Here is a 16,035-nt window from a genome sequence, read left to right as displayed (position 1 = left end):
CACTGTTGCCGGGCCAGCGCTGCACGGGGACCAGAGGACACGGTGCCCGCAGAGCCCCCTCGAAGGCGTGCACACGTGACTTATTAGTCAATTCCATTTTGTTGGACCTACACTCTGCTGATTTCACTTACACTTTAGGAACATTTATTGATGTTTAGAATTGATATAAATATGTATGACACATAATACTACATAAAAAATAAAACCACTGTTTTGTCAATGCCTAACGTTGGTATTACTTTACATTTATCTTCAAAAAACTAAGACAAACCCTGAGGTCTGACACTTCTGCTCTGTGGGACTGCTAGGTCAAAAGTCAAATACACATTGATTTAAATGATAAAACTCCTTCGATAATATCAAATACACTCAATACACGGTAACGTGAAAAAAAGGAACCTTATGTGCGTATTGTGACTTCAAGTGTATTAAAAAGAAAAAGGAAAAGAAGAGATGGAGAAACGGCCTCTGTCACTCAGGCTGCGGCCGTGGGGTTCAGGGGGCTCTGCCCGCACTTCACTGAAGTACTTTTCAAAAAAATAAGAGCTGTGTACTACTTTTAACCTTTAGAGGAAAGAAACCAATCAGAAAAAGCAAATCTCCTTTGCACAAAGGACGAGCTCTGAGTGACTCTCGGGGGGCATCCGGAGTGGCGGGAGGTCTGCCCTGCTCGGGGCGCCCCGACTCCGGGCGTCCTGCTGCCAGGTGACAGTGGCCCCACCACCCCCAGGCCCCACCGGGGACGGCAGTTACCTGGCAGAGAGCCTCGTGCCGTTGGCAGTTGAAACAGCCGACGTGACAAAGACACCGCCGAGCGATCCCTGAGCCATTTCTGGAAAGAGAAAGAAAAGAAAGCAAATTTCACAAAGCAGAGACCGCAGGAAACAGGCCCACGAGCTGAGACGGGACGGCTCTCCAGGCGAGGCCCCTCGGGCCGCCCAGCGCCATGCCCGCTACCAGCCAGAAGGCAGCCCGCTCGCTGGGCCCGGCCACCGGACCAAGCCTCGCGAAGACAGCATGGAAGTCCTCCCTTTACTTCTCTGAATCGGCGCGGCCACCGACGACGCCACCGCTGTGCCACGGGAGGGCAACCGCCACCACAGCGCAGAGGCGGGACCCAAGGGGAGGAAGGACCTACGTCAACCCCCGTCCTGGACGCAGCTGTATCGCCAAGAACGGGGGCCGTGGGGAGGGCAGCTGCTGCATCCAGAGGGGGTGGGAGGCGCCCCCACGGGACGCTCTGAGGCCAGACGCCCACTTATTCTGGGCCACTTGGGAGCACTCGGGGGTAATCCACACCAGAGGCGCAGGGGCAGCGTCTCCTCTCTCACCGCAAAGCCCTTCCCCTCGGCGGCTGGGACCCCCCAGCTCAGCCAACGAGCCGGCAGAACGGACGCCGGGGACCCAGGAGGCTCCCCACACCTGCCGTCGGGGGCAGGCCCAGGGCTGCCGAGACGACGCTTTTCTCGGTCACTCTGCTGCAGTGACTAAGCCACTCCCTGGGGTCGGGTCCACGCCTGCCACGCTCCTCACAGACCTGGGGCCCTACCTGGAAGGTGAGATCCTGACGTAACACCTGCACCGTATGAACCACACGGCTCGGCCTTGTCGCCACCCCCCCGCCCCCCTGTCCCGAGGGGCCACGGCCCCGCCAGATGGCGTCCTGCTGCTGCCGCATCGGCACCCCACAGCCCGCCACCGTCCCACGTCCCACGTCCCATTTGTCTCTGCTCTGGGCACCGGGCGCGAGCCAACCCCAGCGGAGGGGGCGGGCGTTCCGCCCAGGACGGAGCGGACCTGTCACGTAGGGTTCCAGCGCCTTCGGCACCAAACTTCTCGCCACCTTCAGGTCGTCGGCGGAGCAACTCCCGGACTCCAGCCCGCAGGCCATCCCCATGCGCTTCAGCACCTCGATGTCATCGTGGATTTCAAACGTGTTGTCGAAATTAAACAGGTACTCAAACCTAGAGGAGAAAGTCACCGTCAGAAGAGCGCCGTCTCCACGACAGAGCTGGACACCTGGCTCGGGGGCCCCGAGCGGGACACCCCACTCACCCCAAACCTCCCTCAGCCACAGAACCCACCACCTCAGCGCCAGCAACCAGGGAGCGCGGGCGGCACCTACGCAGCCCGGGGCTGCCGGCCGCCCCAGGACGCCCCGGGCTGGGCCCCGAGCACCGCCTGCTGCCCTGACAACACTCCTCCTTCCCGAGGAGCCGCACACTCAGGAAAGGGAGGAGGACACCTGCAAGGTAATGACGCTGAAAAGATCGCACTTGGTGGCTATAAGCTAGACCCGCAGCAAACCAACCAGACGGGCCACCTTCTCTCTGCCCCCGCCCCCCGACCAGGCGTCTTCACGCGGCCAAGGCCCTTCCCACCACGACCTACTTGTCGTTGGAAATGCTGCAGTCGATGACCGTCTTCTTGCTGGTGTTCACGATGATGAAAGGCAGGTGGATGACGGAGTTGGCGGGGGGCGGCCGGCTGGCCTGCTGCTCCGCCTGGCGGTTCCTCTGCACCAGGTTCTTAAAGGCGATTTGCTAAAAAGATGCACGATTGACGCGCACCCACACCTGCTGCCACCGGCCACCTAACCCTCCCTGGGCGTCCTCAGCGGCCCTGCCCGGCACCCCCTCAGAGACCAGAGCAAACACGCGGAGGGGGGCCGACGCCAGCAAACGGCAGTCCCGCTGCCCCCACGGCGGCGCTGCGTTACCTGCAGGATAAGCTCTTGGAGCTGCGACTGTTTCTGCTTTATCCTTTCCAGCCTTCTCTGTCTCTCCACCTTCAAAGACAAGCCATCGGCATGAGACATCATCACAACTGGCTTTCACAGCATATTTTAAAATCCAAGGCAACACAGGGTCACCGAGGAAAGGTCCTCGCCGAAGACGTGTGCCCTGGGCCTGACGGTGGGGCAACAGAAGAACCTAGAACATGGCAGACGCTGCGGGCACAGGCCAGTTTCTCTTAATCTCAAAACTACACGAGCTTCTTCCGTCTTCTCGTCTTCTGGACACGGCTATGGTGTCTTTTTGAAAACCCCACAAACTGGGATGCAGAGTTCACCCACACTGGGGGAAACCCCCCCCCCCGGACCGGGCCGACTGCCCTGCCACCAGTGTCCGCGGCCCCAGACGGCCGGAGGGTCACCGTCAAGTGGGAAAGCACGGACGCGATCAGGGGCTTCAGGACGCGGGGAGACCTGCCCCCCACCGCCGCCCAAGACACTCAGCAGGCGCCAGTGGTGCAGACGACCGACGCCTGCTAGGAACACGCGGCGGACGCAGGGCTGGGATACCTCTAGGTTCTGACACTCCTGGGCGGAGTTGGTGGGCAGACCGATCCACTTGATCTCCTTCTTCTCCTTGGAGATGATGTTCATGGCCATCAGCACGTTCAGGGCGTCGTAGACCCGCCGTCTGATGTTCTTCTGGTCGTAAGCCTGGCGGAGACAGAGGGAGATCTCCAGACAGCCCAAAACCCGAGCACACTCGAGGCTGGGCACCGTCCGCAGCCCCCGTGAGGCAGCCCCCCGCACGGCCCCGCTCGGCCCGCCAGCCCAGGCAGGGGGCGTCGCCACGGGGAGGCGGCCGACACACGGGGCCGGAGCCGGTGCGCGCTGTGGAAGCGTCGGGGACGCGGGGGCATCACCACACAAGCGGGCCGGGAGACCTTTGGAAGTGCTTTCAGAGCTTCTCTGCATGTCTGAGGCCGTCTGAGACACAGAGGGCCGGGGTGTCCCGCCCCGCCAGCCTCGCGGCCCTGCCAGCCCCGCCGGCCCCGCCGCGCACACGCTCACCGACTCGTTCGGTAAGATGTGGTTGTCCGCGGCGCTGAACTCTGCCACCAGCTCGTCCGCCACCTCGTTGTAGGACGTGGTCCCCTTCCGCTGCACCTTCTCGCAGACCTTCATGGAGAAATGCCTCAGCCCCTTGCCGTTCTTCTCCCCTTTCCTGCTACGCTTCCTTCAAAGACACAACAGGAGAGCAGTGGCCTCAGCACACAGCGCCAGCCCAGGATCCAGACCCGCCTCCTAGGACCGGCGGGCGCCTCGAGGGGTCCCGCGGGCTGCGCTCAGCAGAGCAGGGACGGGAGCCTGGCTCCGTCTCCCCGTCCAGGGACCCCCTCCTTCCTTTAAAGGCTGGAGAACAAACTTAAGTGGCCGGACCTTACACGTGTATCTTCAGTTCTCGGGAAAAGTGGGGCACGTGACCCAAAGGGCAGACCCCAGGACACGTCCGATGTGTATCGGGACGCCAGACAACGCTGCTTCTTAAAAAGATGTCGACCGACATCAGGGGTTACGGAAGTTCTGCTGCACATACAGGAATCTGGGGGCAAACGTGAGCCAGTGCAGACACCCTGATGGCCACGTGGCCGCCGGCGCCCAGCGCTGAGGCTGGAGCGCTTCCCCTCGGCGGGGAGCCCCAGCGCCCGACCTTCCTGAGTCGCCACAGAGAGGAAACGGTCGCCCCAAGTTTCCAGCTGGCGAATTGCGGGAGCTGATGCTTTAGAACCAAAAATGCGGACACGATTCTACATCTTTGCTTTCGTTTGCTCTTAGGGAAGCTGCACAGCTGGCCTCTGAGTAAAGTCGCTTTCACATCGCTTTGCTTTTGGAGGAAAGGAACAGGGTGGTGTGGCCGTCACACAGGGCTGTCCCCACGGCCACATTTAGCTGTTTAGGAGAAGCTGCTGCGAAACCCGCCACGTTTATTGGGGTTCGAGAAACGGTACTTTCTGGTACAGACAGCGCAAAGTGCGAAAGTTACCGCTGCGTTGAGAAGCCAGAGCCCACCCCCAAAACCGCAGTGGAGTCACCACCCCCAAAACCGCAGGGCGGCGCGGTCCACGCGTCTACTCCGGGCACGTGCTGGCCAGGGCCCGATCCTCTGGCGTGCTGGTCGGCCACGTAGCCAGAGGCTGGGGGGTAAATTCTAGGCAAGTGCTCACCCGGCAGACCAAGGTGAGGGGTCTGAAGACTGGTTCTGGGAGACAAAGTGGGTGTTAGGGGTGTGTGGGCTTCCTACCACGATAGTGTTGGGCGCTGCAGGTCTCTGAGGCGTACCAATTACCTACAGTCAGAAGAGACAATTCAAAACAGTCAGAATCTCCTCCACACGATGCTGCCGCTTCATCACTCTCGTTACCTACAGCCGCCGCCGAGCTCTATTAACCACAAAGGTCAGAGAACAGTCACGTGGGCACCCAACGGGGACACCTGGAGCCCTGGGCAGCGGGGGACGCCTGGCGGCCTGGCCGGGCCTGGAGACGACTCCGAGGGGGACTCCCACGTTCCTCTTTTACTTCCTTTCCTTTCAGTGACACGAGACAGGATAAAACGCTATGCTTCAGCGGTGCTAAAATGAGGCCCCAAATGAAGAAAAAAAGGAACGCAGGGCTAGCGAGGCTTGCCAAGCGGGGAGCCCCGGGCACCCCAGACAGCACAGGGCGGAGGAGAGGCAATGGCACCGGGGCCGCCCCCGACATCCACACACCCGTCCCTGCACAGAAGGCGTCTTCTGACACCAAACGCTCAGAACTCTGGTCCCATCTGTCGACAGTCACACATTACGGGGACACGGGGACACTGCCTCGTCCAGCCACGTAAAATCCTAGCTTCCCAAAGAGCTCGTGCCCGACCCAGGAAACCACTCGAAGCACCGCTTCCTGGTGACTGCACGGGGATGGCACCGAACATGTCAGCACTGGTCCCCAGCACTGGGCACGTGGAGAGCAGGCCGTGTCCGGGCTATTTTAAGCTGGACACTCCCGCTAGTCCGCTGCTTAGTGGGATAAGGGCTACCTGCCGTGGCCCTGGGACAGCTGACCTGGCACGTTGCAAATTATCCCTAAGCCCAGGTCACCTGTCAATGTTAATGATCTGCAAAAGCCACAGAAAGGAGAACAGCTCAGCTGAACTGCGTTCTTTTAATTCACGCTCCCAGTGACTGAGGCATCGTCACCGTGTTTTTCAAACTGCAGTTCACTCTCATCCCAAAGACATGCGATCAAATAGCTAGCGTTCTGGAAAGTGAGGCAGGATGGAAACGAGGGTGAAGCCCCAGAGGCGAGGGCCCCGGGTCTCGGCGGGAGGCGCGTGCAGCCAAAGCCTGTGGCCACTGGCTCGGGAACCTCGAGACCCGTCCCTCTCAGCACTCCGCCCGCTACGTCCTCAGGAGAGCAGGCTCGGGACGCCGGCCCAGCCCTGCGTGGCCGGCAGAGGCCAGGCTGCTGCCGCTGCCCCCAAGAGGGGTGCCCAGCCTCGGTGTCACTGCCCCACCGGACACAAGGGCCCACTCCACCGTCCACCCCTAAGGACACCTCCCGTGGGTTCCACTGTTCTGCAAGGAGAACAGAGCACCAGGCACACAGCAGGGCCCAACAGGTGCTCACTGCAAGGGCAGCCTCCTTCGACAACAGGACAGGTGAGCGGGGAGCGCACCCTGGGCCGGCGGGCCACTGCCCACGGCCCCGCGGAGGACACCACAGGTTGTGTCCCCTCACTCCCCTATTTTCACTATTTTCCATGGACTTCCCTCCTGTGGGAACCTGCCAGCTCTTCTGCTTTTAGCCCTGTGTCTGTAGAGATGGACAGGCATCTGTGGCGGGCCAGCTTTAACTCTGAGAACGGGCATTCTGGGAAGAACACATTTCCACAACTAGCTGGGCTCCGAGACGGCTTGGGGCAAGTCAGCAGTGGAACTTCAGGTGGATAAGCTGCAGGTCGGAAAGGCACCACCAGAAAACTCTTCACGTTAGCTTCCTCCCAACTATTTAAACTGGTACTAATGACAGAACTGTTGCTATAATCACCAAGCTATTCTCAGGCGTGACTCTGCTATAACGTAACGCACAGTACCTATAAAATAAAATGATGTGGATTATAACATCTATCAAAAGGACATTTATTGAATATCTGTGACGTGCCCAGCAAGGCCTAGGACTCCCACACACCACGGATTTGAAAAATCACAGCAATGCTGCTGAGCAAACGTGGTCCCAGCTCCCTGACGGGGGGCGGCCACACCGCTGCCCGGGGGCCGCCTGGCGGGGCGGTGGGCGCTGAACGCCCCTCCTCGCACGGCCCCGTGGAGCCCGTGAGTCCCGTCGGGAAGGGAGCCGCCAAACCCCACAGGTGGGAGCTGACGGGCCGGTGGGAGTGCTTGGAGGAGAGGCGCCTGGCACAGTCCCAGGAGCGCAGGCCCACCTCTGACCCCCTCCCATCGGCCAGGATGGGCAGGGAAGCCCCCGCCCTGCAGCACCTGACGGCCGGCAGAGCCCTGAGCCCGCCGTGAGGCCCGCACGGACACCAGTCTCGTGTCCCGGGCCGGCAGTCGGCCCGCCCTGAGCGGCCAGCCCGCACCAGCTCGGGCCCAAGAGCACGCGTCACCCCAGGAAACACCATCAGGGCAGACGCGGGACCAGCGTGGCCGGCGGGGAAGCTGCCCTGGCCTGGCCGGGTCCCGCCGTCCAGCGGCACACACAGGAAGGCCCAAGCTGGGGGAGGACACACGGCACTGGCCACGTGCTCCTGAAACCTGCGGGCCCAGGAAGGGAAGCCACAGGGCCAACCGTGCACCACCCTCCCGGCCTTACCACTTGCTGAGCGATGTTGACATTGGACTGTCCGAACGTTTTTGGCAAGAGCTGCTTCCCAAGCGTGTTTACTGTGGAGGGATGAACGGCCACTAAGGACACCACACCTGCAACGCAAGGAGACCAGAGGTCACGCCCTTCCTGAACTGAGGCTCCAAGTGCCAGTGTCAGGGTGAAGCTGCCCCTTGGGAGACAGCCTGACTGCCCCCGACCGTGTTAGACCCGCGGTCCGCCGCAAGCGCCGCTACGAAGCCCGATGCCCAAATCTGAGGGGGCTGCCGCTCTCCCTACGACGACCCCTACCCGCCCCTGTGCCCTCGCGTCCAGGGATCGGGGGCTCCGGGGCACCCAGGCCGTCACCAACCTACCCGACCCCTGTGGGCTGTCTGCCCACCGACAGAATGCTCTGCTGGGACCACAGGCCCCGAAGCTAAACGGCTCTTCAAGTCTGCAATTCTAGACAATTACAGAACTTCACAGTTGGAACTAACTCGTGTTCCAACACCTCTCTGTGTGCTGGCAACCTGGCGTAGAAATCTAACGACCTGCTTTTCCTCGAGAGCAGAATCCGCTTCTGCTTCCAGGAGGACTGACCTGTGAGGAGCTGCCACCTCTTTAACAGTCAGATAACCTAACACAGAGCTGGGGAAACACCTCAGGGGGGACGGAAACGTTCCTCCCCTCAGCACGAGCCCGCTGAGAGCGCTGTGTGCCCACACCAGCCTCGGCCCCAGGGATACAACGGTGAACCCCTGGCCCCGCCGACACCAGAGGGCACGCGTGCCCGGGGAAACCGGCAGGCGGGCCCGGGGGCACGAGCGTCCTGGAAGGGCCGGGACGTCTCAGGTGAGAAGACATGGATTTCCAGCCCCACTGGCGGGACGGAGAAGCCCCGTGTGGACAGGACCCCCCGGTTCCCTAAAGCACACGGGCTCCGGGCCCCCAGGGTGGGTGGCGGGGGTTCTACAGGCGGGGAGCCTTGCACCAGGCTGCCACCGGAGGGCGTTTTCCTTCACTTCCACCAGGTTCAGCAAGAGGGAGAGACACGGCCTTCCGTCTGGCCTGGTCCGAGGTCTCATTTTTGAACTCTTCACAATCCATGCATTTTAAATACACTTCTTCAAATTCCAGTAAACAATGAATTCTGATGCTACGTACGAACAATGAATCATTTCTATTAACCTAAGTTGACGAAGACAGATATGCATCCTTCAACTGCCTAAATATTAATATTTTTACCAATCAACACCAAAACAATTTAAACTATTGGCTGTAAGCAAAATAGGTTTATCTGCTTTGAGTTTTTTATATTCCTCTAAAAATAGAGATCTGTATCTTAACAAAAACAAATATTTAAAAAATTGTTTTGGATATGAGAAACATTTTTTAAAAGACACAAAATTATTCTGTTTTGCACTGAGAGATTTAAAATACACTTAGGCAATTAAACATACCACGTTCAGATTTACATACAGATAAGTAACTAGGAAGTTTAAAAATACGGAATTGGTTATTTTCACTAAAAAGAATAACTTTTTTTTCAATTTGCAAATGATTCCGTTTCCAACCACCCGTGAGCGCGGAAGCTCGCCGGGTCAAAGCCCACAGCAGCTGTCCGGCACAGCTCCTGACGCCGGCCTTTAGAGCCATTTGTCCGTCGTTATGCGGAGGCCACATCCACGGAGGGCTGCGTGGCCACCTCGCCGCCGCTCTGCAGGTCCGGCTGCGACACCCAGCCGCTACCCGGGCTCCCGCCTTTGCCCAGCTCGGGGCGGGGAGAACTCGGGGGTGGACCGGGCCAGCCCCTCCTCACCTGCACCCATGCCGCCTGTCCCACCCCGGGGATCTTCCCCTTGCGTGTACGCTGCAAATACAAGTAATAACTTTGCAGGCAGCCTTAGCGCCAGTACACAGCACGCACAGAATCACGAATGCCATTTCACTGTCTCTGCCGAAAAGCTCCCCACTCCGCCCGGCCAGCAGCTACCGCGCTCAGAGCGTTCACTGCGTCTTCCACGCTTCCCACACACGCCCACGCATCCACGGACAACGTGAGTGCTGTTTGCGGGCCTTTACATCTAGAAGGTAGTACGTACTGTACGCAGTCTGCAACTCTGATTCTGATGTTTTTGAAACTGACCCACAGAGAGATCTAGCTGACTTCCTCTAAGGCTGGGCCGATTCCATTTTAATATCAGGTGTAACTATACAAACATACAATGTAATATCTACATGTTCCCGGTGCCCCTTCTCCAAGGGAACCTGGGTCCCAGGTGACCTTCTGCGTCACGGGATTCAGCCCAGCGCTGGCCTGCGGCTGTTCTGCGGCACGGGTACGCGCACGCACGCACCCCAGCACCCTCTCCCAGGTTTCTGACAACTGTTGACTCAGTTGAGATTGGCTACTTTTGGTCAACGTCGGGCATGGAATGGTATTCCGCTTTTGGTTTAACCTGGCCAGAGCAATCAGAATGCTTTACACGTTTTCCTGATAAACGTGCCACACACAACCCATTTATGGGGGCGGGGGCGTAACGTCTCAGCCACAGGGAGGCTAAATTACAACACGAGCTAGGAATCTGCTCCCTGGACATAACACCGCTTTAGCCATAAAACGTATACAAAGCCTTTCTTAAGGGAACTACCAAACAAAGTATTTTCAAATATAACATTATGAACTAGAGAATTCCTTTCAAAAAAGCGAGTTAAGAATATATACTGTCTGACCTGTTATAACCATTAACAGAAAAAGAATTCTAAAATTATGACATAGGTTTATCATTAGTAACCATATCATTAATATCCAGAGGTTTTAAGATACCTTAAAGTATGAAAACGTGAGGTTTAGTGTTTTCTTGAGAATAATTTTAAGCAAACGTTTAAAAATTTCCAGAACCTAATGTTTGAAGAGTTACTATTTGCCTGCCATGCTACAAATACCCTGTGGGCTAACGTGGCCAAAAGGGTCAGGGTCAGGCGGCCACTCGCACGCTGGGTCTTCCCAGCCCCGCCAGCCGCTGGCCTCACTGGCACTGGAAGAGCCCGGCGGCTTCCTTGGTTCTCAGGCATCAGCGGGAGCTGCCCTCTTGGGCCATTACAGCGGCCACACCTGCCCACGTGGACACACCACTCACAGGCAGGCCCTGCGGGAGCTCCCGCATAGATCAAGGGGCAGCATTCACGGGCCTGGGGCGCCCTCTGGCCGTCTTGGCGCCCTGACCCCGGCCACTCCTGGGCGACTCCCCACCACGTCCTGGGGAGCAGCCTTCCACCTCCCCGAGAACCATCCCCACCTGGAACGTCCTCTGAGCCCCCGCCCTGCCCCAGGGGGCCACAACGGGGAGGGGCACCTCGTCCTCCTACAACAGGCCTCCCAGCAATACCGGAAGCTGAGTTCACCCTGCGGGTGTGTGTCTGGAGGGTAGGTTCCGAGTCTCAAGAATCGTAAAGTGACACCAAGCCTCCAGCCGCACGTCACTACTAAGTTCTCGCCTCTGCTGCCCGAGAAGCCCATCCTCAGGCTGAGGGACAGAGTGACCCGGAGTGACCCGCGTCCCCAGAGGACGCCCCTCACCAGTGAGATGAGGACCCGCCCTGGGAAACAGCACGTCCCGGGAGTGGAAGATGGTGGCCTACGCGCACCCAGTACTCAGGTGCCCAGAGCTGCCATCGGGCCACAAAAGGTGGCACCAGATGTTGCCGGGAGAGGACAACGCAGGTCCCAGGACACCACGTGCATGGACACCAGGTGTCAGACGCTCCCGAGGAAACGTGCGCTTAAACACACGTCTACGTCTTCAACTGCACCCTTGGGTACGATCAGCGCTTTTTTTCAGTGAGCACGTATTATCTGTTTGATGAAAACTTTCCAATTTGAAAGGCAACAGCAAGCATGCCGAAGGCAGACACAGATCAGAGGAAGGCAGGCCCTGCGGCTGCGGCCCCGCACGGCACGGCCTGGTCCACCAGGCATCACAGGCCAGCACCTCGAGGTGGGCGTCCTTCTGACCCAGCAAATCCACAGCTGGGAGACCGGCTCAAACACACCCACTAGCAGGCGTCCATCCCGTGTCCCTACAGGAAGGAAACTGCAAAGCTTGGGGCCCCCGGGAAGAGGGGCCGCAACGCCCCGCCCCACCCCCTCCCCTCAATCCCAAGGGTGCAGACAGACGTCGAGGCTCATTCAGGACACAGCGCGGACGAGGAGACGCCGCTCTCTCACGGGGGCACCGCACACCCGCAGGCTTGAGGTGGGCTTCACGGGCATCAGCGTGGCTGCCCTGAGGCGGAAGGAGTATCCGTGCCCTGTGCTGTGTTCTCTTCCTCACACTTTTCCCGAATCTCTGCGTATAGCACGCAACTTACTAACCAAAATAAACTGCGGCGCTGACCCCGGTCCTTCGGGGGCTCCAGGCAGGCAGCTCCCCAAGTGGGGCTCCCACCGCTGACAGGGGTCTTCACGTCAGGGCACTCACACCCACCCCACACTAGACACGCTTATCCAGAGACGTGCCTTCCCGAGACGGGCGCCCTTACCTTTTCCAGGACTAAGGTTCTGGTCGATGAAGACCTTGAGTTCCCCGTTGGCTTCAATTAGACCGGCCTGTGGGGGCAACGACAACACAGTGAGCAGGCGTGGGGAGCGCGGCAGTCCATCCAGCAACCCGCCGCTCGCACACCTCGCCGTCCCCACGCAGCCGCGAGGCCCGGGGGCACGTGCTGGCTCACCCACCGTGATCGGCTCTCAGCAGCGGGAAAAGGATCCTGTCAGCCTCTGAAGCTCAGCCTTTGGGACACCGTGCAACACTTCCCTTAGTTATCAACTAAGTCACATGGCATTTCACATTTGGGATCAGCGATGCGTAACCACGGGTGGGCCACCGGGAAAGCAAACTGGTGCTCTGGCCTGAGAACAGCACCTTTGGTTCCGTCAGCGTGCCGGACACCACGCTCCCAGCATCAGGACAGACCTCTGTGCATGGGGGGCGTGGGCCTGGGGCCCGGGGCGCGTCCGTCCCCGCCCTTCACGGCCACGGGATGCACCCAACACCCCCCAGCGGCCCCCTCGTCCCAGGGCGACCAGAGGGGCACAGGGCGGCACCTCACGGTCAAGCGTGTTTGGGGCACCAGCACGATGGGCCGCTTGAACGAAAGAAGCGTGTGCCCGACACGTGCGACTACGGAGGGCTCGGAGCACCACCCAAACTGTCACAGTGACGGCCTCGGGCGAGACACGCTGGGGACCCGGACCTCCACAGACCAGCCACGGTACCGCCCTGCCCGCCCGCGTCAGGCCGTGTGGCGGCAGCCTCCCCACGTCTGGGAACCGCCAGCGTTTCTCTGCTCCGCCAAGCGCCAGGAGGGGCACCTGCAGCCACACCCTGGACCCAGCGGCTCTGCTCGGAGCGGGGCCCGAATCCAGCCCTCCCGACCGGACCTGGCCGCCAGACACGGATATGTGCGTGTGCACATACAGACGCACACAGACACGCATGCACGTAAACACACACACCCCAACGCACGCCACACGCTCACACGCAGACACGCATGCTCGTAAACACACACCCCAACGCACGCCACACGCTCACACGCAGACACGCATGCTCGTAAACACACACACCCCAACGCACGCCACACGCTCACACGCCCACACACACGCTCACACACGCTCACACGCCCATATACACAGCAACGCACACCTCGCACGTGCCCGCAACAACCAGGTGTGAAAACAAAAGCTAATGGAGACCCTGCCCAGCGCCCCCCGAGACCGGCCGTGGAGAAGCCCACCTCAGCCCTGCACCGAGGTGGGCTGGGCGGGCACGTCCGTGAGGCGCTCAAACGCACGCACATCCCCCATGGGTAGATGGGGGAGCCCCCCGACCTGCTGAGGCCCCAGACAAAGGCAGGCCCCACGGGGGAGGGGCCACCCACAAGCTGAGCCCAGCAACGCCCTGTAGCCGTTTCCTGACCCCCCAAGAAAACGAGGGGGAGGACCAAGTGCCTGACCACCAGGACCACCACGGATCACGGCTGGGGAGCCCGCATCTCACGGGTCCCAGAAATGCCCCAGTAATGCAGGCTCGGAGCCCCAGAGCCCCAGAGCGAAGACCCGCCAGGGCCAGGAAGGGCCGTATGAGGACGCGCACCTGAAAGAGGCGACGAGAGAGGCTGGTCCCCCTCGCCTGGACGGCAGCACCGGGCAGGGGGCCCCAGGCCCCCCGCCCTTCCCTCCGGCTTCCGTGTTCCCCGTCCTGCTCCCCCAGAGCTGACTCCGCGTGGACGCTGCAGCCGCAGAGCAGAGACCCGATGCGGACATGCCAGCTGGCGGTCAAGGAGGTCTGCCTGCCCCCATGACGAGGCCAGTGCCCGCAGGGCGCAGGGGCGGCCCGCCCTGGGGACCAGCGTCCCCTGCGCCGAACAATGCCGCTGCCCCCGTCGGCCAGGGCCCCGACGCCTCCGGCCTGCTCGGTTCTCACGCTTGGCCCGCAGCGACGTGACCCACGATAGCTCGGCAGCTCACGCCCAGGAAGTCCTGCGTTGGGGCGCTCGCCCCCCACCCCGGACGCAGGGCCCACCCTCCGTTCCTCGGCCGCAGGCTCTCCGCAACGGCTGCCCGGCCAGAGCCGACGGGCACAGCCCATCCTGCAAACTGCTGAGGGTGGGGCAAAGGGCCACCCTTCTCTGTCAGCCCCAGCCTCCCACCTAAGCCAGGGGAACTTGGACCAGGAAACATAGGAGAAACGAGGCAAACGGCTCACGAGCTCTGGGGCAGAGCCGGCTCCGCAGCGACACTGCACAGAAGCGGCCTCCTGACCCTGGACGCCACGCCGCCTGCACCCACCGCGCGGCGCTCCAGAGCCTCCCACACTCCAGCGGGGAGCCACTGCGGAGACGGGGCCGGAACCCACGACAGCGCCTGCGTCTCCCGCTGGGCTCTCAGTGGTCCCCTCGCGGACATCTGGGCCGCCGCAGGGCCCCCCACCGGTGCCAGCTGACCCCCCGTGGTGACACCACCCAGAGCCACGGATCGGGCTCCGCCGCCTCCAGAGAGACCCCCCCCCCCAGAGCGGCCGGGTGCTCGGCCCTGATCTCCCAGCAGGGGCGAGAAGCCTGTGACACCCGACACCCGACTGAGGCCCAACGGCCCGGAGGGGCCCGTCCCCTCACACGGACGGCCGCGTGGACGGCAGCCCGCACCCAGCCAGGCTCCCAGGTGCAGAAACTCCCTCTACGTCCCTACACAACGTGTCAGAATCACAGAGGAGACACAAGCTCGCCTGCATGTGAAGGAAACAAACACCTGAGAAATCCTCCCTTCAGACAACCTGAAGCGCCGCACCAGCGCCGCGGGGACCTCCTCGCTGAGCCTGGAGGAGCCGCCTGGACCTGGGGCCTCGGGGGCTCCCGCCCTCACCGGGGACCCGTGGGGACCGCGGGCTGTGCCCCACAGCGGGGTCGCCCCTCCTCCTGTGCCGCTCGCTCGGGGTGCCGCGAGGACACCAAGGCCCCCCCGGGGTGGCCGCCAGACCCAGGGACAGACCCCTCGGCAAGGCCACCCGCACCCGACCCTCCCCGGCTGCTGGGAGAACACGTGTGCTGTTACTTTCGGCCACTGCATTTTGGGGTCACTGTTCCCACCCAGAGATGATGCCGGTTGCAGGTTTCCTCAGAACATAACAAAGCGCTGCCGTTCACCATCCGGCCGCCACTCTGGGGGCAAACCTCACAGCCGTGGGCAGCCGCGGCCGTGACCCCTGGATGTGACGCGACCGCAGACCATCAACTACACACAGTCACAGCCCAGCAATTTCTCAGGCCCCCGACCCCAGAGGAGGCCTTTCTGAGGGACTAAGCGAGCGGCACTGGCCTCGGGGGGGCGGGCGACAGCCACAGTCAAGCAGCTCGAGACGTCAGAGCGACGGCAGCGGAGCAGGGCAGACCCTCGAGGCCACCCCGCTGCCGAGACGGCTCCACCTCACCTTCTAGACCTACCAGGGACGCTGCACACAGACGTCGCCATCACCCCTGAACCCGAGGCCCCTCTCGCCCGGCTCTGTGGGAAGGTGACAGAGTCGTCTGCGGGCCTGAAGACGACTCAGGCCAACACCCTAGCCCGCCCCAGGCTCCGTGTGGGGACAGCATCTCTGCACCGCCCCTGCCCTGCAGGACACCGCACCGGAGCGGGACAAACCACGGACGGCGCAGACCTTGGGAGAGGAGCCGGTCCACCCAGGTGCGCATGGAGGGGTCGCAGGCGTCGTCACCCACAAGCCACCCCAGTGCAGCCTTCTCTAAAACGCCCGCGTCAGGAGCAGGCCTCAGGGCCTCTCCCCGCACCTCGCAGCCCAGAGGCCACGAGCTCAGGGCCTTGACAACAGGCATCAAAACACAGGTGGCGCTTGACCCTCGAGACGTATTTCTGAAATT

General features: G+C 61.3%; 1 protein-coding gene across 8 annotated transcripts in view; it reads right to left on the bottom strand.

Moving 5' to 3' along the window:
* The window catches only part of TFDP1 (transcription factor Dp-1), a 42,540-nt gene that overhangs the window by 15,581 nt on the left and 10,924 nt on the right, over window positions 1–16,035 (bottom strand). For 5 of the 8 annotated variants that reach the window (XM_033843841.2, XM_033843837.2, XM_073795458.1 and 2 more), the window contains exons 3-11: window positions 12,142–12,208; window positions 7,606–7,712; window positions 4,960–5,081; window positions 3,806–3,971; window positions 3,305–3,448; window positions 2,720–2,788; window positions 2,392–2,543; window positions 1,798–1,964; window positions 754–832 (exon numbers count right to left, since the gene is read on the bottom strand). In XM_033843841.2, coding sequence (XP_033699732.1) covers window positions 754–832; window positions 1,798–1,964; window positions 2,392–2,543; window positions 2,720–2,788; window positions 3,305–3,448; window positions 3,806–3,971; window positions 4,960–5,081; window positions 7,606–7,712; window positions 12,142–12,208 — 1,073 coding nt within the window. Of the gene's footprint in view, window positions 1–753; window positions 833–1,416; window positions 1,550–1,797; window positions 1,965–2,391; window positions 2,544–2,719; window positions 2,789–3,304; window positions 3,449–3,805; window positions 3,972–4,959; window positions 5,082–7,605; window positions 7,713–12,141; window positions 12,209–16,035 lie in introns of those variants that run through there. The other 3 variants (XM_073795459.1, XM_073795460.1, XM_033843842.2) reach the window with 2 other exon arrangements.

Source organism: Tursiops truncatus, chromosome 18, assembly GCF_011762595.2.
Source record: "Tursiops truncatus isolate mTurTru1 chromosome 18, mTurTru1.mat.Y, whole genome shotgun sequence".
Lineage (NCBI taxonomy): Eukaryota > Metazoa > Chordata > Mammalia > Artiodactyla > Delphinidae > Tursiops > Tursiops truncatus.
The sequence above is the reverse complement of the archived record's forward strand: the minus strand, read 5'-3'. Positions and strand labels throughout refer to the sequence as shown.